Source organism: Apostichopus japonicus, chromosome 3, assembly GCF_037975245.1.
Source record: "Apostichopus japonicus isolate 1M-3 chromosome 3, ASM3797524v1, whole genome shotgun sequence".
In the NCBI taxonomy this organism is placed as follows: Eukaryota; Metazoa; Echinodermata; class Holothuroidea; order Aspidochirotida; family Stichopodidae; genus Apostichopus; species Apostichopus japonicus.
In genome coordinates this window covers 24,367,604-24,391,940 of record NC_092563.1, presented here as the reverse complement: position 1 = coordinate 24,391,940, position 24,337 = coordinate 24,367,604, and the positions used below count along the sequence as shown (strand labels likewise).

At 36.1% G+C, this 24,337-nt stretch overlaps 1 protein-coding gene across 1 annotated transcript in view; it reads left to right on the top strand.

The window, feature by feature from the left end:
* Positions 1 to 24,337, top strand: part of LOC139965574 (uncharacterized) — an 83,436-nt gene that overhangs the window by 34,264 nt on the left and 24,835 nt on the right. The window contains exons 24-55 of the mRNA XM_071968086.1: positions 18 to 269; positions 785 to 1,036; positions 1,407 to 1,661; positions 2,143 to 2,394; positions 3,410 to 3,661; positions 3,979 to 4,227; positions 4,682 to 4,933; positions 5,449 to 5,700; positions 6,071 to 6,325; positions 6,808 to 7,059; positions 8,053 to 8,304; positions 8,622 to 8,870; positions 9,325 to 9,576; positions 10,091 to 10,342; positions 10,713 to 10,967; positions 11,450 to 11,701; positions 12,695 to 12,946; positions 13,263 to 13,511; positions 13,944 to 14,195; positions 14,699 to 14,950; positions 15,321 to 15,575; positions 16,058 to 16,309; positions 17,303 to 17,554; positions 17,871 to 18,119; positions 18,552 to 18,803; positions 19,307 to 19,558; positions 19,929 to 20,183; positions 20,666 to 20,917; positions 21,911 to 22,162; positions 22,479 to 22,727; positions 23,160 to 23,411; positions 23,915 to 24,166. Of these exons, the coding sequence (XP_071824187.1) occupies positions 18 to 269; positions 785 to 1,036; positions 1,407 to 1,661; positions 2,143 to 2,394; positions 3,410 to 3,661; positions 3,979 to 4,227; positions 4,682 to 4,933; positions 5,449 to 5,700; positions 6,071 to 6,325; positions 6,808 to 7,059; positions 8,053 to 8,304; positions 8,622 to 8,870; positions 9,325 to 9,576; positions 10,091 to 10,342; positions 10,713 to 10,967; positions 11,450 to 11,701; positions 12,695 to 12,946; positions 13,263 to 13,511; positions 13,944 to 14,195; positions 14,699 to 14,950; positions 15,321 to 15,575; positions 16,058 to 16,309; positions 17,303 to 17,554; positions 17,871 to 18,119; positions 18,552 to 18,803; positions 19,307 to 19,558; positions 19,929 to 20,183; positions 20,666 to 20,917; positions 21,911 to 22,162; positions 22,479 to 22,727; positions 23,160 to 23,411; positions 23,915 to 24,166 (8,064 nt within the window). The remainder of the gene's footprint in view (positions 1 to 17; positions 270 to 784; positions 1,037 to 1,406; positions 1,662 to 2,142; positions 2,395 to 3,409; positions 3,662 to 3,978; positions 4,228 to 4,681; positions 4,934 to 5,448; positions 5,701 to 6,070; positions 6,326 to 6,807; positions 7,060 to 8,052; positions 8,305 to 8,621; positions 8,871 to 9,324; positions 9,577 to 10,090; positions 10,343 to 10,712; positions 10,968 to 11,449; positions 11,702 to 12,694; positions 12,947 to 13,262; positions 13,512 to 13,943; positions 14,196 to 14,698; positions 14,951 to 15,320; positions 15,576 to 16,057; positions 16,310 to 17,302; positions 17,555 to 17,870; positions 18,120 to 18,551; positions 18,804 to 19,306; positions 19,559 to 19,928; positions 20,184 to 20,665; positions 20,918 to 21,910; positions 22,163 to 22,478; positions 22,728 to 23,159; positions 23,412 to 23,914; positions 24,167 to 24,337) is intronic.

The window sequence follows — 24,337 nt, the reverse complement described above, 5'->3', positions numbered from 1 at the left end:
TACCCTTTCTTTCACAGTTGATACAACACCACCAACTTGCGCAAATGTTCCTCAAGGAGTATCTGGTGTAGTAGAACTTGGAGTGACGGGCACATTAGTAGACTGGGTAGAACTAACATGTGAAGATCAATCTGGAACAGCATTTGTGACTGAGCGAACACATGTTCCATCTTCATTCTTTGAAGTTGGAATGACAACAGTGACTTACACTTGTACTGATACTTCAGGAAACTCACAGTTATGTCCGTTTGTAGTTACTGTAATAACAGGTAATGGTGGTTTCCAGACTTGATATTGATTGACTCAGTGGTGAAACATGTCACATAAATGATCATAGTGTGTATGCTGAAATGAGAAAGATCATTTATTGATTAAAACTTTAATCTTCACTGTATATTTGTGGGTAATGTAATTGATCTTGTTGTCTCTGATTTGTGATGAAAATGGCAGTAGAGGTAAAAAACAATGGGTAACGTAGAAGGTGTTTTGTTTGTTTGTTTGTTTGTTTATGAGTCATGACTGTTTCTTTATGATCTGATCTCTTTGGTTTCAAGACTATTATACCAGAGTTTGTAAGTGATTGAAAAACTCAGAATTAATCCTTAAAGTCACTTTGGTTGTTTATATTGAACAAACTATTTTGTCACTCATATTCTTGATGACTTTTGTTTCTTTGATACCAACTTGATTTAATACTTCATTCACCTCCTATATGATTATTTTGTTATTTACCGCTTTGAAATAATCTACTTTAAGATGACTGCTTGTTATTTTTCCTTCCCAGAGGACACAACTGATCCTACATGTGTGAATCTTCCAACTGGTGTAGTTGAGTTAGTTGAGTTGGGTGTTCCTGGAGCCATTGTAAACTGGCAAGAACCAACATGTGACGACCTTTCGGGAACAGCAACGGTGACAATGAGATCAAATGCCCCCTTTTCATTTTTCTCGGTGGGAATGACAGTTGTGACCTACACCTGTACAGATCAGGCAATGAACAGTGGAATGTGTTCCTTCACAGTCACTGTAACTGCTGGTAATTAATATTGTCTAAGTTACAGAAATATCTAGTTTAATTTGAATTAACTTGAAAGTAATTGCTATTTCTTATAGAAATCTCTCTCTTCCATCTGGTTTCACAACCTATAAACACAGCAGTGAAGAGTTGACATCATTTTGATGAAGTATCTTGCAATTTATATTGAAGAGATTTCCTTATCATATAAGTTTCAGCGGAAATGGTTTATTTGTGGACAGATCTCAAGAGCTAAAGGATCATTATGTGGAGCTGAATCTTCAGCCAATGTGCCTGTGGGGACTAAATCATGATTTGGCAAAACTTAATAGACATCTGAACGACACTGTACAACCTTTGACTGCACTGACTGACTTCATTTTCCCTTCAGTCGATAGAACGGCACCGATGTGTGAGAATGTTCCAATGGGCCCTGTTGGACAAGTAGAAGTTGGTATGGCAGCTGGGACTCAAGTCAGCTGGCAAGAACCAACCTGTAATGATATATCTCAAACAGCAACTGTAACAGATAGGACGTTCCCTCCAGGCTCATTCTTTACTGTGGGACAGACAGAAGTTATATACACTTGTACTGATGCCTCAGGGAACAGTGAAATGTGTGTCTTTAGTGTCACAGTTTTTGAAGGTAACAGTTTCATATTATAGAGCAGCTTTTCAAACTATTTATTTGCATCTGAGAGTTGTAACTGAAGATCAACTTTGGCTGAATAGCTTTTCAGTCCAACTGAGGTGGTTATCATTTACATATGAGGTAAGAAAATTGTGTATTTGCTAACTTTCAACATACTTGTGGAGGAAAACAAATAGCGATAGTTTGGTTAATCAAGCACTATTTTGCTCAGCTTGTGTCTCGTGAGCTAATAATATGATCAAGACTGTCATCTCCCTTAATTGTGGCTCTCATGTATAATGTTAGTACTGTAGTTTATATCTGATAACCATGTTGTTTCTATTAATGAAATCAAATCCTTAAATTCCTCTGTTCTTGTTACATTTTGCATTTATTGCTGAAGGTATTCTTTGTTGTTCCTGCTGACCCCCTTTATGTTTTTTGACAGCTTAATTTCTTTCATCTTGTCATACTCTATTCGTATCTTGATTGACAGTGGACACAACACCACCTGAATGTACTAACCTACCAAATGATATTAGACAAATCGTAGAGCTTGGAACAGCTGGTACTGAAGTCTCCTGGATAGAGCCTACTTGTTTTGATCTGTCAGGAACTGGTCGAATTTCTATGCAATCAGCCACCTCGCCGTTTTTCTTTTCTGTTGGGATGATGCTTGTCACATATACATGCACCGATGCTTCGTCAAATCAGAATACTTGCTCCTTCACAGTGACCATAGAAACTAGTAAGAACATATCAATATTCATCATATATTCTCTCTAGATACCCATGTTAACCTATAGAAGTATTAATTGTGCTATTTAAGTGTTTCTGTGTATACGGTAACGAGATTATCATGTGAAGTTTTCAATCAATGGACGATAACAGGTAATACTAGCATTTAGTATGCTTCACTTGTCAATAAAAGCAGGCTGGGTTGTCTGCCAAATTGACTTTTGATTATGTATATTTTTCAGAAGCCACAATATTTGTTCTGTTTTTTTCTCTGAACTTGCTCAAGTTTGTTAATGAAATGAATGTCAATGTCAAACCTTTGTGAATGTGAATGTCAAACCTTTGCAGCTTACCACATTTTTCATAATCTGCTCCCAGCAAATTTCTTTGCTAACAATTCTGAAATCCACAAGTATAACACTATGTCGGCTGATAACCTTCACACCTCTCGTTTTAGAACTAAAACTGCAAATCATTGTTTGAGAATTTGTGGAAATTTTTCTTGGAACTCATCGTCACAGGATATTAAACATTATAGCACTATTACATCTTTCATAAGAAAATTAGGAAATATCTATCTGAGAAATTACCACATTTCCCTCTTCTGCATTTCTTTTGTTATATTTTGATTTGTTATGATCTTAGTATATACATTTCCTTATCCATTTGTATTGTTTTGACTGCATGTGACGTGCTAGACAAGCCTAAAAAGGATTCTTTAGGTCACTTTCTTTACAATGTACCTAAACGTCGTATTAATTAATATATGCTTGTTTTACGTTTGTACGTTTTGATAAACAAATAAATGAAATGAAATTCTTAGTACATGGTATCATATGAGTTGTCTGAACATCCAGAATTGTGGAATGAAATTGAACAGATGAAGGCAAACTATGCATAACCACCGTGATTTTGGTGGATTAGTTGTTGAGTGTATATTGAATGTCTAGATTTTACCAACCATTTCTATAATATGCCTTCAGTCTACTATAAAATACAAATTATGATCGTGTTACTCTTTGCAGTTGATACAGTTGCTCCAATCATCAGTTTGTGTCCAGTTGAGCAAACTATTCAAGTTGAATTGGGAGTTACTTCGGCTGTGGCATTCTGGGTGGAACCAACAGCCACTGATTTTTCAGGAACAGCAACGTTATTGTCAAGATCAATTGGTCCTGGAGAATCTGTTCCTTTGGGAACCACCATAGTTAACTACATCTTTACTGATGCCAGCTCAAACACTGCAACATGTACTTTCTCCATAACTGTTAGTCCAGGTAAAACAAGTTTTCTTTGGGTAACTTTTAGAAAATATAGAGTTTATATTCAATATCAGATATAGAAACTGATTGCTGCTTAAGAGGTATCATTTACGCAATATGGTAGATTGTTCGAATGTGTCGCAAAATTAACATAGTGTAGCATGTGGCAGTATTTCTTGGGTAAATTATCTGCAACTTTTCAATTAGTTGAGATCAACTTTAACCATGTTGTTATCATATTCCTAATTCAAATAACAGAGTGTCATATGGGGGTGTTTTGAAGAAATTTCCAAAATGGCTTACTTTCATACTGTTGTTTTTATGTATTATAGTGGACACAACACCACCTGTAGTAGTATGTACAGAAGATGTACCGTTTGAAGTTGAGCTTGGTACCACTGGGACTATTGCAGTGTGGACAGAGCCAACAGCTACAGATATCTCTGGAGTTACATCCCTTACAGAGAGATCTCATAGCCCAGGGTCATTCTTCTCTGTTGGAAAAACTACTGTGACATATGTGTTTTCTGATAATACTGGCAACTCAGCAACTTGTATATTTTGTGTATGCATAACAACAGGTTAGCATATTTCAGTACATGATGTTGTAACTGGGTGAACATTTAGTTCATATATCCGTATTGAATCTTTACAGTTAAGAAGACTACATTTGGTCATTTGAAACCATATACATGTGATGATTGTGGATAAACATTTCTCTTATGAATTAGATACACAGAGATTTACTAGACAGCCATAGAATTGTTGCATCCATTCCTTCACTAATTTAAGTCCTCATTCAGTGGTTGCACAGCAGCAATTTTAGTAGGTCAAAGGATCCTGGTTCCTTGTAGGTATTGTACCAAAACCAATTGTAGTTCTTCATTGATGAGCTTTGATTCTTTCATATCGATGACGTTTGTTTACACATTCTCATAGTCACTTAATAGCTACCAGTCTCTTGTCTTTGCCCTATATGTAAAACCCATATCTCTGAATATGTGACTTGAAAATGATTTACCCTTTCTTTCACAGTTGATACAACACCACCAACTTGCGCAAATGTTCCTCAAGGAGTATCTGGTGTAGTAGAACTTGGAGTGACGGGCACATTAGTAGACTGGGTAGAACTAACATGTGAAGATCAATCTGGAACAGCATTTGTGACTGAGCGAACACATGTTCCATCTTCATTCTTTGAAGTTGGAATGACAACAGTGACTTACACTTGTACTGATACTTCAGGAAACTCACAGTTATGTCCGTTTGTAGTTACTGTAATAACAGGTAATGGTGGTTTCCAGACTTGATATTGATTGACTCAGTGGTGAAACATGTCACATAAATGATCATAGTGTGTATGCTGAAATGAGAAAGATCATTTATTGATTAAAACTTTAATCTTCACTGTATATTTGTGGGTAATGTAATTGATCTTGTTGTCTCTGATTTGTGATGAAAATGGCAGTAGAGGTAAAAAACAATGGGTAACGTAGAAGGTGTTTTGTTTGTTTGTTTGTTTGTTTATGAGTCATGACTGTTTCTTTATGATCTGATCTCTTTGGTTTCAAGTCTATTATACCAGAGTTTGTAAGTGATTGAAAAACTCAGAATTAATCCTTAAAGTCACTTTGGTTGTTTATATTGAACAAACTATTTTGTCACTCATATTCTTGATGACTTTTGTTTCTTTGATACCAACTTGATTTAATACTTCATTCACCTCCTATATGATTATTTTGTTATTTACCGCTTTGAAATAATCTACTTTAAGATGACTGCTTGTTATTTTTCCTTCCCAGAGGACACAACTGATCCTACATGTGTGAATCTTCCAACTGGTGTAGTTGAGTTAGTTGAGTTGGGTGTTCCTGGAGCCATTGTAAACTGGCAAGAACCAACATGTGACGACCTTTCGGGAACAGCAACGGTGACAATGAGATCAAATGCCCCCTTTTCATTTTTCTCGGTGGGAATGACAGTTGTGACCTACACCTGTACAGATCAGGCAATGAACAGTGGAATGTGTTCCTTCACAGTCACTGTAACTGCTGGTAATTAATATTGTCTAAGTTACAGAAATATCTAGTTTAATTTGAATTAACTTGAAAGTAATTGCTATTTCTTATAGAAATCTCTCTCTTCCATCTGGTTTCACAACCTATAAACACAGCAGTGAAGAGTTGACATCATTTTGATGAAGTATCTTGCAATTTATATTGAAGAGATTTCCTTATCATATAAGTTTCAGCGGAAATGGTTTATTTGTGGACAGATCTCAAGAGCTAAAGGATCATTATGTGGAGCTGAATCTTCAGCCAATGTGCCTGTGGGGACTAAATCATGATTTGGCAAAACTTAATAGACATCTGAACGACACTGTACAACCTTTGACTGCACTGACTGACTTCATTTTCCCTTCAGTCGATAGAACGGCACCGATGTGTGAGAATGTTCCAATGGGCCCTGTTGGACAAGTAGAAGTTGGTATGGCAGCTGGGACTCAAGTCAGCTGGCAAGAACCAACCTGTAATGATATATCTCAAACAGCAACTGTAACAGATAGGACGTTCCCTCCAGGCTCATTCTTTACTGTGGGACAGACAGAAGTTATATACACTTGTACTGATGCCTCAGGGAACAGTGAAATGTGTGTCTTTAGTGTCACAGTTTTTGAAGGTAACAGTTTCATATTATAGAGCAGCTTTTCAAACTATTTTATTTGCATCTGAGAGTTGTAACTGAAGATCAACTTTGGCTGAGTAGCTTTTCAGTCCAACTGAGGTGGTTATCATTTACATATGAGGTAAGAAAATTGTGTATTTGCTAACTTTCAACATACTTGTGGAGGAAAATAAATAGCGATAGTTTGGTTAATCAAGCACTATTTTGCTCAGCTTGTGTCTCGTGAGCTAATAATATGATCAAGACTGTCATCTCCCTTAATTGTGGCTCTCATGTATAATGTTAGTACTGTAGTTTATATCTGATAACCATGTTGTTTCTATTAATGAAATCAAATCCTTAAATTCCTCTGTTCTTGTTACATTTTGCATTTATTGCTGAAGGTATTCTTTGTTGTTCCTGCTGACCCCCTTTATGTTTTTTGACAGCTTAATTTCTTTCATCTTGTCATACTCTATTCGTATCTTGATTGACAGTGGACACAACACCACCTGAATGTACTAACCTACCAAATGATATTAGACAAATCGTAGAGCTTGGAACAGCTGGTACTGAAGTCTCCTGGATAGAGCCTACTTGTTTTGATCTGTCAGGAACTGGTCGAATTTCTATGCAATCAGCCACCTCGCCGTTTTTCTTTTCTGTTGGGATGATGCTTGTCACATATACATGCACCGATGCTTCGTCAAATCAGAATACTTGCTCCTTCACAGTGACCATAGAAACTAGTAAGAACATATCAATATTCATCATATATTCTCTCTAGATACCCATGTTAACCTATAGAAGTATTAATTGTGCTATTTAAGTGTTTCTGTGTATACGGTAACGAGATTATCATGTGAAGTTTTCAATCAATGGACGATAACAGGTAATACTAGCATTTAGTATGCTTCACTTGTCAATAAAAGCAGGCTGGGTTGTCTGCCAAATTGACTTTTGATTATGTATATTTTTCAGAAGCCACAATATTTGTTCTGTTTTTTTCTCTGAACTTGCTCAAGCTTGTTAATGAAATGAATGTCAATGTAGCTACCTTTGCAGCTTACCACATTTTTCATAATCTGCTCCCAGCAAATTTCTTTGCTAACAATTCTGAAATCCACAAGTATAACACTATGTCGGCTGATAACCTTCACACCTCTCGTTTTAGAACTAAAACTGCAAATCATTGTTTGAGAATTTGTGGAAATTTTTCTTGGAACTCATCGTCACAGGATATTAAACATTATAGCACTATTACATCTTTCATAAGAAAATTAGGAAATATCTATCTGAGAAATTACCACATTTCCCTCTTCTGCATTTCTTTTGTTATATTTTGATTTGTTATGATCTTAGTATATACATTTCCTTATCCATTTGTATTGTTTTGACTGCATGTGACGTGCTAGACAAGCCTAAAAAGGATTCTTTAGGTCACTTTCTTTACAATGTACCTAAACGTCGTATTAATTAATATATGCTTGTTTTACGTTTGTACGTTTTGATAAACAAATAATTGAAATGAAATTCTTAGTACATGGTATCATATGAGTTGTCTGAACATCCAGAATTGTGGAATGAAATTGAACAGATGAAGGCAAACTTTGCATAACCACCGTGATTTTGGTGGATTAGTTGTTGAGTGTATATTGAATGTCTAGATTTTACCAACCATTTCTATAATATGCCTTCAGTCTACTATAAAATACAAATTATGATCGTGTTACTCTTTGCAGTTGATACAGTTGCTCCAATCATCAGTTTGTGTCCAGTTGAGCAAACTATTCAAGTTGAATTGGGAGTTACTTCGGCTGTGGCATTCTGGGTGGAACCAACAGCCACTGATTTTTCAGGAACAGCAACGTTATTGTCAAGATCAATTGGTCCTGGAGAATCTGTTCCTTTGGGAACCACCATAGTTAACTACATCTTTACTGATGCCAGCTCAAACACTGCAACATGTACTTTCTCCATAACTGTTAGTCCAGGTAAAACAAGTTTTCTTTGGGTAACTTTTAGAAAATATAGAGTTTATATTCAATATCAGATATAGAAACTGATTGCTGCTTAAGAGGTATCATTTACGCAATATGGTAGATTGTTCGAATGTGTCGCAAAATTAACATAGTGTAGCATGTGGCAGTATTTCTTGGGGAAATTATCTGCAACTTTTCAATTAGTTGAGATCAACTTTAACCATGTTGTTATCATATTCCTAATTCAAATAACAGAGTGTCATATGGAGGTGTTTTGAAGAAATTTCCAAAATGGCTTACTTTCATACTGTTGTTTTTATGTATTATAGTGGACACAACACCACCTGTAGTAGTATGTACAGAAGATGTACCGTTTGAAGTTGAGCTTGGTACCACTGGGACTATTGCAGTGTGGACAGAGCCAACAGCTACAGATATCTCTGGAGTTACATCCCTTACAGAGAGATCTCATAGCCCAGGGTCATTCTTCTCTGTTGGAAAAACTACTGTGACATATGTGTTTTCTGATAATACTGGCAACTCAGCAACTTGTATATTTTGTGTATGCATAACAACAGGTTAGCATATTTCAGTACATGATGTTGTAACTGGGTGAACATTTAGTTCATATATCCGTATTGAATCTTTACAGTTAAGAAGACTACATTTGGTCATTTGAAACCATATACATGTGATGATTGTGGATAAACATTTCTCTTATGAATTAGATACACAGAGATTTACTAGACAGCCATAGAATTGTTGCATCCATTCCTTCACTATTTTAAGTCCTCATTCAGTGGTTGCACAGCAGCAATTTTAGTAGGTCAAAGGATCCTGGTTCCTTGTAGGTATTGTACCAAAACCAATTGTAGTTCTTCATTGATGAGCTTTGATTCTTTCATATCGATGACGTTTGTTTACACATTCTCATAGTCACTTAATAGCTACCAGTCTCTTGTCTTTGCCCTATAAGTAAAACCCATATCTCTGAATATGTGACTTGAAAATGATTTACCCTTTCTTTCACAGTTGATACAACACCACCAACTTGCGCAAATGTTCCGCAAGGAGTATCTGGTGTAGTAGAACTTGGAGTGACGGGCACATTAGTAGACTGGGTAGAACTAACATGTGAAGATCAATCTGGAACAGCATTTGTGACTGAGCGAACACATGTTCCATCTTCATTCTTTGAAGTTGGAATGACAACAGTGACTTACACTTGTACTGATACTTCAGGAAACTCACAGTTATGTCCGTTTGTAGTTACTGTAATAACAGGTAATGGTGGTTTCCAGACTTGATATTGATTGACTCAGTGGTGAAACATGTCACATAAATGATCATAGTGTGTATGCTGAAATGAGAAAGATCATTTATTGATTAAAACTTTAATCTTCACTGTATATTTGTGGGTAATGTAATTGATCTTGTTGTCTCTGATTTGTGATGAAAATGGCAGTAGAGGTAAAAAACAATGGGTAACGTAGAAGGTGTTTTGTTTGTTTGTTTGTTTGTTTATGAGTCATGACTGTTTCTTTATGATCTGATCTCTTTGGTTTCAAGTCTATTATACCAGAGTTTGTAAGTGATTGAAAACTCAGAATTAATCCTTAAAGTCACTTTGGTTGTTTATATTGAACAAACTATTTTGTCACTCATATTCTTGATAACTTTTGTTTCTTTGATACCAACTTGATTTAATACTTCATTCACCTCCTATATGATTATTTTGTTATATACCGCTTTGAAATAATCTACTTTAAGATGACTGCTTGTTATTTTTCCTTCCCAGAGGACACAACTGATCCTACATGTGTGAATCTTCCAACTGGTGTAGTTGAGTTAGTTGAGTTGGGTGTTCCTGGAGCCATTGTAAACTGGCAAGAACCAACATGTGACGACCTTTCGGGAACAGCAACGGTAACAATGAGATCAAATGCCCCCTTTTCATTTTTCTCGGTGGGAATGACAGTTGTGACCTACACCTGTACAGATCAGGCAATGAACAGTGGAATGTGTTCCTTCACAGTCACTGTAACTGCTGGTAATTAATATTGTCTAAGTTACAGAAATATCTAGTTTAATTTGAATTAACTTGAAAGTAATTGCTATTTCTTATAGAAATCTCTCTCTTCCATCTGGTTTCACAACCTATAAACACAGCAGTGAAGAGTTGACATCATTTTGATGAAGTATCTTGCAATTTATATTGAAGAGATTTCCTTATCATATAAGTTTCAGCGGAAATGGTTTATTTGTGGACAGATCTCAAGAGCTAAAGGATCCTTATGTGGAGCTGAATCTTCAGCCAATGTGCCTGTGGGGACTAAATCATGATTTGGCAAAACTTAATAGACATCTGAACGACACTGTACAACCTTTGACTGCACTGACTGACTTCATTTTCCCTTCAGTCGATAGAACGGCACCGATGTGTGAGAATGTTCCAATGGGCCCTGTTGGACAAGTAGAAGTTGGTATGGCAGCTGGGACTCAAGTCAGCTGGCAAGAACCAACCTGTAATGATATATCTCAAACAGCAACTGTAACAGATAGGACGTTCCCTCCAGGCTCATTCTTTACTGTGGGACAGACAGAAGTTATATACACTTGTACTGATGCCTCAGGGAACAGTGAAATGTGTGTCTTTAGTGTCACAGTTTTTGAAGGTAACAGTTTCATATTATAGAGCAGCTTTTCAAACTATTTTATTTGCATCTGAGAGTTGTAACTGAAGATCAACTTTGGCTGAATAGCTTTTCAGTCCAACTGAGGTGGTTATCATTTACATATGAGGTAAGAAAATTGTGTATTTGCTAACTTTCAACATACTTGTGGAGGAAAACAAATAGCGATAGTTTGGTTAATCAAGCACTATTTTGCTCAGCTTGTGTCTCGTGAGCTAATAATATGATCAAGACTGTCATCTCCCTTAATTGTGGCTCTCATGTATAATGTTAGTACTGTAGTTTATATCTGATAACCATGTTGTTTCTATTAATGAAATCAAATCCTTAAATTCCTCTGTTCTTGTTACATTTTGCATTTATTGCTGAAGGTATTCTTTGTTGTTCCTGCTGACCCCCTTTATGTTTTTTGACAGCTTAATTTCTTTCATCTTGTCATACTCTATTCGTATCTTGATTGACAGTGGACACAACACCACCTGAATGTACTAACCTACCAAATGATATTAGACAAACCGTAGAGCTTGGAACAGCTGGTACTGAAGTCTCCTGGATAGAGCCTACTTGTTTTGATCTGTCAGGAACTGGTCGAATTTCTATGCAATCAGCCACCTCGCCGTTTTTCTTTTCTGTTGGGATGATGCTTGTCACATATACATGCACCGATGCTTCGTCAAATCAGAATACTTGCTCCTTCACAGTGACCATAGAAACTAGTAAGAACATATCAATATTCATCATATATTCTCTCTAGATACCCATGTTAACCTATAGAAGTATTAATTGTGCTATTTAAGTGTTTCTGTGTATACGGTAACGAGATTATCATGTGAAGTTTTCAATCAATGGACGATAACAGGTAATACTAGCATTTAGTATGCTTCACTTGTCAATAAAAGCAGGCTGGGTTGTCTGCCAAATTGACTTTTGATTATGTATATTTTTCAGAAGCCACAATATTTGTTCTGTTTTTTTCTCTGAACTTGCTCAAGTTTGTTAATGAAATGAATGTCAATTTAGTTACCTTTGCAGCTTACCACATTTTTCATAATCTGCTCCCAGCAAATTTCTTTGCTAACAATTCTGAAATCCACAAGTATAACACTATGTCGGCTGATAACCTTCACACCTCTCGTTTTAGAACTAAACCTGCAAATCATTGTTTGAGAATTTGTGGAAATTCTTCTTGGAACTCATCGTCACAGGATATTAAACATTATAGCACTATTACATCTTTCATAAGAAAATTAGGAAATATCTATCTGAGAAATTACCACATTTCCCTCTTCTGCATTTCTTTTGTTATATTTTGATTTGTTATGATCTTAGTATATACATTTCCTTATCCATTTGTATTGTTTTGACTGCATGTGACGTGCTAGACAAGCCTAAAAAGGATTCTTTAGGTTACTTTCTTTACAATGTACCTAAACATCGTAGTAATTAATATATGCTTGTTTTATGTTTGTACGTTATGATAAACAAATAATTGAAATGAAATTCTTAGTACATGGTATCATATGAGTTGTCTGAACATCCAGAATTGTGGAATAAAATTGAACAGATGAAGGCAAACTTTGCATAACCACCATGAATTTGGTGGATTAGTTGTTGAGTGTATATTGAATGTCTAGATTTTACCAACCATTTCTATAATATGCCTTCAGTCTACTATAAAATACAAATTATGATCGTGTTACTCTTTGCAGTTGATACAGTTGCTCCAATCATCAGTTTGTGTCCAGTTGAGCAAACTATTCAAGTTGAATTGGGAGTTACTTCGGCTGTGGCATTCTGGGTGGAACCAACAGCCACTGATTTTTCAGGAACAGCAACGTTATTGTCAAGATCAATTGGTCCTGGAGAATCTGTTCCTTTGGGAACTACCATAGTTAACTACATCTTTACTGATGCCAGCTCAAACACTGCAACATGTACTTTCTCCATAACTGTTAGTCCAGGTAAAACAAGTTTCTTTGGGTGACTTTTAGAAAAGATAGAGTTTATATTCAATATCAGATATAGAAACTGATTGCTGCTTAAGAGGTATCATTTATGAAATCAGGTAGATTGTTTCAATGTGTAGCAATATCAACATAGTGTAGCATGTGGCAGGATTTCTTGGGTAAATTATCTGCAACTTTTCAAGTAGTTGAGATCAACTTTAACCATGTTGCTATCATATTCCTAATTCAAATAACAGAGTGCCATATGGGGTTGTTTTGAAGAAATTTCCAATATGGCTTACTCTCATACTGTTGTTTTTATGTATTATAGTGGACACAACACCACCTGTAGTAGTATGTACAGAAGATGTACCGTTTGAAGTTGAGCTTGGTACCACTGGGACTATTGCAGTGTGGACAGAGCCAACAGCTACAGATATCTCTGGAGTTACATCCCTTACAGAGAGATCTCATAGCCCAGGGTCATTCTTCTCTGTTGGAAAAACTACTGTGACATATGTGTTTTCTGATAATACTGGCAACTCAGCAACTTGTATATTTTGTGTATGCATAACAACAGGTTAGCATATTTCAGTACATGATGTTGTAACTGGGTGAACATTTAGTTCATATATCCGTATTGAATATTTACAGTTAAGAAGAATATACATGTGGTGATTGTGGATAAACATTTCTCTTATCAATTAGTACACAGAGAATTACTAGACAGCCATAGAATTGTTGCATCCATTCCTTCACTAATTAAAGTCCTCATTCAGTGGTTGCACAGCAGCAATTTTAGTAGGTCAAAGGATCCTGGTTCCTTGTAGGTATTGTACCAAAATCAATTGATGGTTCTTCATTGATGAGCTTTGATTCTTTCATATCGATGACGTTTGTTTACACATTCTCATAGTAACTTAATAGCTACCAGTCTCTTGTCTTTGCCCTATAAGTAAAACCCATATCTCTGAATATGTGACTTGAAAATGATTTACCCTTTCTTTCACAGTTGATACAACACCACCGACTTGCGCAAATGTTCCTCAAGGAGTCTTGGAGGTAGTAGAACTTGGAGTGACGGGCACATTAGTAGACTGGGTAGAACTAACATGTGAAGATCAATCTGGAACAGCATTTGTGACTGAGCGAACACATATTCCATCTTCATTCTTTGAAGTTGGAATGACAACAGTGACTTACACTTGTACTGATACTTCAGGAAACTCACAGTTATGTCCGTTTGTAGTTACTGTAATAACAGGTAATGGTGGTTTCCAGACTTGATATTGATTGACTCAGTGGTGAAACATGTCACATAAATGATCATAGTGTGTATGCTGAAATGAGAAAGATCATTTATTGATTCAAACTCTAATCTTCACTGTATGTTTGTGGGTAATGTAATTGATCTTGGTGTCCCTGATTTGTGATAAAATGGCAGAAGAAGTAAAAAATAATGGGTAACGTAAATGGTGTTTGGTTTGTTTGTTTATGAGTCATGATTTTTTCTTTATGATCTGATCTCTTTGGTTTCAAGTCTATTATACCAGAGTTTGTAAGTGACTGAAAACCTCAGAATTATTCCTTGATGTCACTTTGGTTGTCTATATTGAACAAACTATTTTGTCACTCATATTCTTGATAACTTTTGTTTCTTTGATACCAACTTGATTTAATACTTCATTCACCTCCTATATGATTCTTTTGTTATTTCCCGCTTTGAAATAATCTACTTTAAGACTGCTTGCTATTTTTCCTTCCCAGAGGACACAACTGATCCTACATGTGTGAATCTTCCAACTGGTGTAGTTGAGTTAGTTGAGTTGGGTGTTCCTGGAGCCATTGTAAACTGGCAAGAACCAACATGTGACGACCTTTCGGGAACAGCAACGGTGACAATGAGATCAAATGCCCCCTTTTCATTTTTCTCGGTGGGAATGACAGTTGTGACCTACACCTGTACAGATCAGGCAATGAACAGTGGAATGTGTTCCTTCACAGTCACTGTAACTGCTGGTAATTAATATTGTCTAAGTTACAGAAATATCTAGTTTAATTTGAATTAACTTGAAAGTAATTGCTATTTCTTATAGAAATCTCTCTCTTCCATCTGGTTTCACAACCTATAAACACAGCAGTGAAGAGTTGACATCATTTTGATGAAGTATCTTGCAATTTATATTGAAGAGATTTCCTTATCATATAAGTTTCAGCGGAAATGGTTTATTTGTGGACAGATCTCAAGAGCTAAAGGATCCTTATGTGGAGCTGAATCTTCAGCCAATGTGCCTGTGGGGACTAAATCATGATTTGGCAAAACTTAATAGACATCTGAACGACACTGTACAACCTTTGACTGCACTGACTGACTTCATTTTCCCTTCAGTCGATAGAACGGCACCGATGTGTGAGAATGTTCCAATGGGCCCTGTTGGACAAGTAGAAGTTGGTATGGCAGCTGGGACTCAAGTCAGCTGGCAAGAACCAACCTGTAATGATATATCTCAAACAGCAACTGTAACAGATAGGACGTTCCCTCCAGGCTCATTCTTTACTGTGGGACAGACAGAAGTTATATACACTTGTACTGATGCCTCAGGGAACAGTGAAATGTGTGTCTTTAGTGTCACAGTTTTTGAAGGTAACAGTTTCATATTATAGAGCAGCTTTTCAAACTATTTTATTTGCATCTGAGAGTTGTAACTGAAGATCAACTTTGGCTGAATAGCTTTTCAGTCCAACTGAGGTGGTTATCATTTACATATGAGGTAAGAAAATTGTGTATTTGCTAACTTTCAACATACTTGTGGAGGAAAACAAATAGCGATAGTTTGGTTAATCAAGCACTATTTTGCTCAGCTTGTGTCTCGTGAGCTAATAATATGATCAAGACTGTCATCTCCCTTAATTGTGGCTCTCATGTATAATGTTAGTACTGTAGTTTATATCTGATAACCATGTTGTTTCTATTAATGAAATCAAATCCTTAAATTCCTCTGTTCTTGTTACATTTTGCATTTATTGCTGAAGGTATTCTTTGTTGTTCCTGCTGACCCCCTTTATGTTTTTTGACAGCTTAATTTCTTTCATCTTGTCATACTCTATTCGTATCTTGATTGACAGTGGACACAACACCACCTGAATGTACTAACCTACCAAATGATATTAGACAAACCGTAGAGCTTGGAACAGCTGGTACTGAAGTCTCCTGGATAGAGCCTACTTGTTTTGATCTGTCAGGAACTGGTCGAATTTCTATGCAATCAGCCACCTCGCCGTTTTTCTTTTCTGTTGGGATGATGCTTGTCACATATACATGCACCGATGCTTCGTCAAATCAGAATACTTGCTCCTTCACAGTGACCATAGAAACTAGTAAGAACATATCAATATTCATCATATATTCTCTCTAGATACCCATGTTAACCTATAGAAGTATTAATTGTGCTATTTAAGTGTTTCTGTGTATACGGTAACGAGATTATCATGTGAAGTTTTCAATCAATGGACGATAACAGGTAATACTAGCATTTAGTATGCTTCACTTGTCAATAAAAGCAGGCTGGGTTGTCTGCCAAATTGACTTTTGATTATGTATATTTTTCAGAAGCCACAATATTTGTTCTGTTTTTTTCTCTGAACTTGCTCAAGTTTGTTAATGAAATGAATGTCAATTTAGCTACCTTTGCAGCTTACCACATTTTTCATAATCTGCTCCCAGCAAATTTCTTTGCTAACAATTCTGAAATCCACAAGTATAACACTATGTCGGCTGATAACCTTCACACCTCTCGTTTTAGAACTAAACCTGCAAATCATTGTTTGAGAATTTGTGGAAATTCTTCTTGGAAATCATCGTCACAGGATATTAAACATTATAGCACTATTACATCTTTCATAAGAAAATTAGGAAATATCTATCTGAGAAATTACCACATTTCCCTCTTCTGCATTTCTTTTGTTATATTTTGATTTGTTATGATCTTAGTATATACATTTCCTTATCCATTTGTATTGTTTTGACTGCATGTGACGTGCTAGACAAGCCTAAAAAGGATTCTTTAGGTTACTTTCTTTACAATGTACCTAAACATCGTAGTAATTAATATATGCTTGTTTTATGTTTGTACGTTATGATAAACAAATAATTGAAATGAAATTCTTAGTACATGGTATCATATGAGTTGTCTGAACATCCAGAATTGTGGAATAAAATTGAACAGATGAAGGCAAACTTTGCATAACCACCATGAATTTGGTGGATTAGTTGTTGAGTGTATATTGAATGTCTAGATTTTACCAACCATTTCTATAATATGCCTTCAGTCTACTATAAAATACAAATTATGATCGTGTTACTCTTTGCAGTTGATACAGTTGCTCCAATCATCAGTTTGTGTCCAGTTGAGCAAACTATTCAAGTTGAATTGGGAGTTACTTCGGCTGTGGCATTCTGGGTGGAACCAACAGCCACTGATTTTTCAGGAACAGCAACGTTATTGTCAAGATCAATTGGTCCTGGAGAATCTGTTCCTTTGGGAACTACCATAGTTAACTACATCTTTACTGATGCCAGCTCAAACACTGCAACATGTACTTTCTCCATAACTGTTAGTCCAGGTAAAACAAGTTTCTTTGGGTGACTTTTAGAAAAGATAGAGTTTATATTCAATATCAGATATAGAAACTGATTGCTGCTTAAGAGGTATCATTTATGAAATCAGGTAGATTGTTTCAATGTGTAGCAATATCAACATAGTGTAGCATGTGGCAGGATTTCTTGGGTAAATTATCTGCAACTTTTCAAGTAGTTGAGATCAACTTTAACCATGTTGCTATCATATTCCTAATTCAAATAACAGAGTGCCATATGGGGTTGTTTTGAAGAAATTTCCAATATGGCTTACTCTCATACTGTTGTTTTTATGTATTATAGTGGACACAACACCACCTGTAGTAGTATGTACAGAAGATGTACCGTTTGAAGTTGAGCTTGGTACCACTGGGACTATTGCAGTGTGGACAGAGCCAACAGCTACAGATATCTCTGGAGTTACATCCCTTACAGAGAGATCTCATAGCCCAGGGTCATTCTTCTCTGTTGGAAAAACTACTGTGACATATGTGTTTTCTGATAATACTGGCAACTCAGCAACTTGTATATTTTGTGTATGCATAACAACAGGTTAGCATATTTCAGTACATGATGTTGTAACTGGGTGAACATTTAGTTCATATATCCGTATTGAATATTTACAGTTAAGAAGAATATACATGTGGTGATTGTGGATAAACATTTCTCTTATCAATTAGTACACAGAGAATTACTAGACAGCCATAGAATTGTTGCATCCATTCCTTCACTAATTAAAGTCCTCATTCAGTGGTTGCACAGCAGCAATTTTAGTAGGTCAAAGGATCCTGGTTCCTTGTAGGTATTGTACCAAAATCAATTGATGGTTCTTCATTGATGAGCTTTGATTCTTTCATATCGATGACGTTTGTTTACACATTCTCATAGTAACTTAATAGCTACCAGTCTCTTGTCTTTGCCCTATAAGTAAAACCCATATCTCTGAATATGTGACTTGAAAATGATTTACCCTTTCTTTCACAGTTGATACAACACCACCGACTTGCGCAAATGTTCCTCAAGGAGTCTTGGAGGTAGTAGAACTTGGAGTGACGGGCACATTAGTAGACTGGGTTGAACTAACATGTGAAGATCAATCTGGAACAGCATTTGTGACTGAGCGAACACATATTCCATCTTCATTCTTTGAAGTTGGAATGACAACAGTGACTTACACTTGTACTGATACTTCAGGAAACTCACAGTTATGTCCGTTTGTAGTTACTGTAATAACAGGTAATGGTGGTTTCCAGACTTGATATTGATTGACTCAGTGGTGAAACATGTCACATAAATGATCATAGTGTGTATGCTGAAATGAGAAAGATCATTTATTGATTCAAACTCTAATCTTCACTGTATGTTTGTGGGTAATGTAATTGATCTTGGTGTCCCTGATTTGTGATAAAATGGCAGAAGAAGTAAAAAATAATGGGTAACGTAAATGGTGTTTGGTTTGTTTGTTTATGAGTCATGATTTTTTCTTTATGATCTGATCTCTTTGGTTTCAAGTCTATTATACCAGAGTTTGTAAGTGACTGAAAACCTCAGAATTATTCCTTGATGTCACTTTGGTTGTCTATATTGAACAAACTATTTTGTCACTCATATTCTTGATAACTTTTGTTTCTTTGATACCAACTTGATTTAATACTTCATTCACCTCCTATATGATTCTTTTGTTATTTCCCGCTTTGAAATAATCTACTTTAAGACTGCTTGCTATTTTTCCTTCCCAGAGGACACAACTGATCCTACATGTGTGAATCTTCCAACTGGTGTAGTTGAGTTAGTTGAGTTGGGTGTTCCTGGAGCCATTGTAAACTGGCAAGAACCAACATGTGACGACCTTTCGGGAACAGCAACGGTGACAATGAGATCAAATGCCCCCTTTTCATTTTTCTCGGTGGGAATGACAGTTGTGACCTACACCTGTACAGATCAGGCAATGAACAGTGGAATGTGTTCCTTCACAGTCACTGTAACTGCTGGTAATTAATATTGTCTAAGTTACAGAAATATCTAGTTTAATTTGAATTAACTTGAAAGTAATTGCTATTTCTTATAGAAATCTCTCTCTTCCATCTGGTTTCACAACCTATAAACACAGCAGTGAAGAGTTGACATCATTTTGATGAAGTATCTTGCAATTTATATTGAAGAGATTTCCTTATCATATAAGTTTCAGCGGAAATGGTTTATTTGTGGACAGATCTCAAGAGCTAAAGGATCCTTATGTGGAGCTGAATCTTCAGCCAATGTGCCTGTGGGGACTAAATCATGATTTGGCAAAACTTAATAGACATCTGAACGACACTGTACAACCTTTGACTGCACTGACTGACTTCATTTTCCCTTCAGTCGATAGAACGGCACCGATGTGTGAGAATGTTCCAATGGGCCCTGTTGGACAAGTAGAAGTTGGTATGGCAGCTGGGACTCAAGTCAGCTGGCAAGAACCAACCTGTAATGATATATCTCAAACAGCAACTGTAACAGATAGGACGTTCCCTCCAGGCTCATTCTTTACTGTGGGACAGACAGAAGTTATATACACTTGTACTGATGCCTCAGGGAACAGTGAAATGTGTGTCTTTAGTGTCACAGTTTTTGAAGGTAACAGTTTCATATTATAGAGCAGCTTTTCAAACTATTTTATTTGCATCTGAGAGTTGTAACTGAAGATCAACTTTGGCTGAATAGCTTTTCAGTCCAACTGAGGTGGTTATCATTTACATATGAGGTAAGAAAATTGTGTATTTGCTAACTTTCAACATACTTGTGGAGGAAAACAAATAGCGATAGTTTGGTTAATCAAGCACTATTTTGCTCAGCTTGTGTCTCGTGAGCTAATAATATGATCAAGACTGTCATCTCCCTTAATTGTGGCTCTCATGTATAATGTTAGTACTGTAGTTTATATCTGATAACCATGTTGTTTCTATTAATGAAATCAAATCCTTAAATTCCTCTGTTCTTGTTACATTTTGCATTTATTGCTGAAGGTATTCTTTGTTGTTCCTGCTGACCCCCTTTATGTTTTTTGACAGCTTAATTTCTTTCATCTTGTCATACTCTATTCGTATCTTGATTGACAGTGGACACAACACCACCTGAATGTACTAACCTACCAAATGATATTAGACAAACCGTAGAGCTTGGAACAGCTGGTACTGAAGTCTCCTGGATAGAGCCTACTTGTTTTGATCTGTCAGGAACTGGTCGAATTTCTATGCAATCAGCCACCTCGCCGTTTTTCTTTTCTGTTGGGATGATGCTTGTCACATATACATGCACCGATGCTTCGTCAAATCAGAATACTTGCTCCTTCACAGTGACCATAGAAACTAGTAAGAACATATCAATATTCATCATATATTCTCTCTAGATACCCATGTTAACCTATAGAAGTATTAATTGTGCTATTTAAGTGTTTCTGTGTATACGGTAACGAGATTATCATGTGAAGTTTTCAATCAATGGACGATAACAGGTAATACTAGCATTTAGTATGCTTCACTTGTCAATAAAAGCAGGCTGGGTTGTCTGCCAAATTGACTTTTGATTATGTATATTTTTCAGAAGCCACAATATTTGTTCTGTTTTTTTCTCTGAACTTGCTCAAGTTTGTTAATGAAATGAATGTCAATTTAGCTACCTTTGCAGCTTACCACATTTTTCATAATCTGCTCCCAGCAAATTTCTTTGCTAACAATTCTGAAATCCACAAGTATAACACTATGTCGGCTGATAACCTTCACACCTCTCGTTTTAGAACTAAACCTGCAAATCATTGTTTGAGAATTTGTGGAAATTCTTCTTGGAACTCATCGTCACAGGATATTAAACATTATAGCACTATTACATCTTTCATAAGAAAATTAGGAAATATCTATCTGAGAAATTACCACATTTCCCTCTTCTGCATTTCTTTTGTTATATTTTGATTTGTTATGATCTTAGTATATACATTTCCTTATCCATTTGTATTGTTTTGACTGCATGTGACGTGCTAGACAAGCCTAAAAAGGATTCTTTAGGTTACTTTCTTTACAATGTACCTAAACATCGTAGTAATTAATATATGCTTGTTTTATGTTTGTACGTTATGATAAACAAATAATTGAAATGAAATTCTTAGTACATGGTATCATATGAGTTGTCTGAACATCCAGAATTGTGGAATAAAATTGAACAGATGAAGGCAAACTTTGCATAACCACCATGAATTTGGTGGATTAGTTGTTGAGTGTATATTGAATGTCTAGATTTTACCAACCATTTCTATAATATGCCTTCAGTCTACTATAAAATACAAATTATGATCGTGTTACTCTTTGCAGTTGATACAGTTGCTCCAATCATCAGTTTGTGTCCAGTTGAGCAAACTATTCAAGTTGAATTGGGAGTTACTTCGGCTGTGGCATTCTGGGTGGAACCAACAGCCACTGATTTTTCAGGAACAGCAACGTTATTGTCAAGATCAATTGGTCCTGGAGAATCTGTTCCTTTGGGAACTACCATAGTTAACTACATCTTTACTGATGCCAGCTCAAACACTGCAACATGTACTTTCTCCATAACTGTTAGTCCAGGTAAAACAAGTTTCTTTGGGTGACTTTTAGAAAAGATAGAGTTTATATTCAATATCAGATATAGAAACTGATTGCTGCTTAAGAGGTATCATTTATGAAATCAGGTAGATTGTTTCAATGTGTAGCAATATCAACATAGTGTAGCATGTGGCAGGATTTCTTGGGTAAATTATCTGCAACTTTTCAAGTAGTTGAGATCAACTTTAACCATGTTGCTATCATATTCCTAATTCAAATAACAGAGTGCCATATGGGGTTGTTTTGAAGAAATTTCCAATATGGCTTACTCTCATACTGTTGTTTTTATGTATTATAGTGGACACAACACCACCTGTAGTAGTATGTACAGAAGATGTACCGTTTGAAGTTGAGCTTGGTACCACTGGGACTATTGCAGTGTGGACAGAGCCAACAGCTACAGATATCTCTGGAGTTACATCCCTTACAGAGAGATCTCATAGCCCAGGGTCATTCTTCTCTGTTGGAAAAACTACTGTGACATATGTGTTTTCTGATAATACTGGCAACTCAGCAACTTGTATATTTTGTGTATGCATAACAACAGGTTAGCATATTTCAGTACATGATGTTGTAACTGGGTGAACATTTAGTTCATATATCCGTATTGAATATTTACAGTTAAGAAGAATATACATGTGGTGATTGTGGATAAACATTTCTCTTATCAATTAGTACACAGAGAATTACTAGACAGCCATAGAATTGTTGCATCCATTCCTTCACTAATTAAAGTCCTCATTCAGTGGTTGCACAGCAGCAATTTTAGTAGGTCAAAGGATCCTGGTTCCTTGTAGGTATTGTACCAAAATCAATTGATGGTTCTTCATTGATGAGCTTTGATTCTTTCATATCGATGACGTTTGTTTACACATTCTCATAGTAACTTAATAGCTACCAGTCTCTTGTCTTTGCCCTATAAGTAAAACCCATATCTCTGAATATGTGACTTGAAAATGATTTACCCTTTCTTTCACAGTTGATACAACACCACCGACTTGCGCAAATGTTCCTCAAGGAGTCTTGGAGGTAGTAGAACTTGGAGTGACGGGCACATTAGTAGACTGGGTAGAACTAACATGTGAAGATCAATCTGGAACAGCATTTGTGACTGAGCGAACACATATTCCATCTTCATTCTTTGAAGTTGGAATGACAACAGTGACTTACACTTGTACTGATACTTCAGGAAACTCACAGTTATGTCCGTTTGTAGTTACTGTAATAACAGGTAATGGTGGTTTCCAGACTTGATATTGATTGACTCAGTGGTGAAACATGTCACATAAATGATCATAGTGTGTATGCTGAAATGAGAAAGATCATTTATTGATTCAAACTCTAATCTTCACTGTATGTTTGTGGGTAATGTAATTGATCTTGGTGTCCCTGATTTGTGATAAAATGGCAGAAGAAGTAAAAAATAATGGGTAACGTAAATGGTGTTTGGTTTGTTTGTTTATGAGTCATGATTTTTTCTTTATGATCTGATCTCTTTGGTTTCAAGTCTATTATACCAGAGTTTGTAAGTGACTGAAAACCTCAGAATTATTCCTTGATGTCACTTTGGTTGTCTATATTGAACAAACTATTTTGTCACTCATATTCTTGATAACTTTTGTTTCTTTGATACCAACTTGATTTAATACTTCATTCACCTCCTATATGATTCTTTTGTTATTTCCCGCTTTGAAATAATCTACTTTAAGACTGCTTGCTATTTTTCCTTCCCAGAGGACACAACTGATCCTACATGTGTGAATCTTCCAACTGGTGTAGTTGAGTTAGTTGAGTTGGGTGTTCCTGGAGCCATTGTAAACTGGCAAGAACCAACATGTGACGACCTTTCGGGAACAGCAACGGTGACAATGAGATCAAATGCCCCTTTCTCATTTTTCTCGGTGGGAATGACAGTTGTGACCTACACCTGTACAGATCGGGCAATGAACAGTGGAATGTGTTCATTCACAGTCACTGTAACTGCTGGTAATTAATATTGTCTAAGTTACAGAAATATCTAGTTTAATTTGAATTAACTTGAAAGTAATTGCTATTTCTTATAGAGATCTCTCTCTTCCATTTGGTTTCACAACCTATAAACACAGCAGTGAAGAGTTGACATCACTTTGATGAAGTATCTTGCAATTTATATTGAAG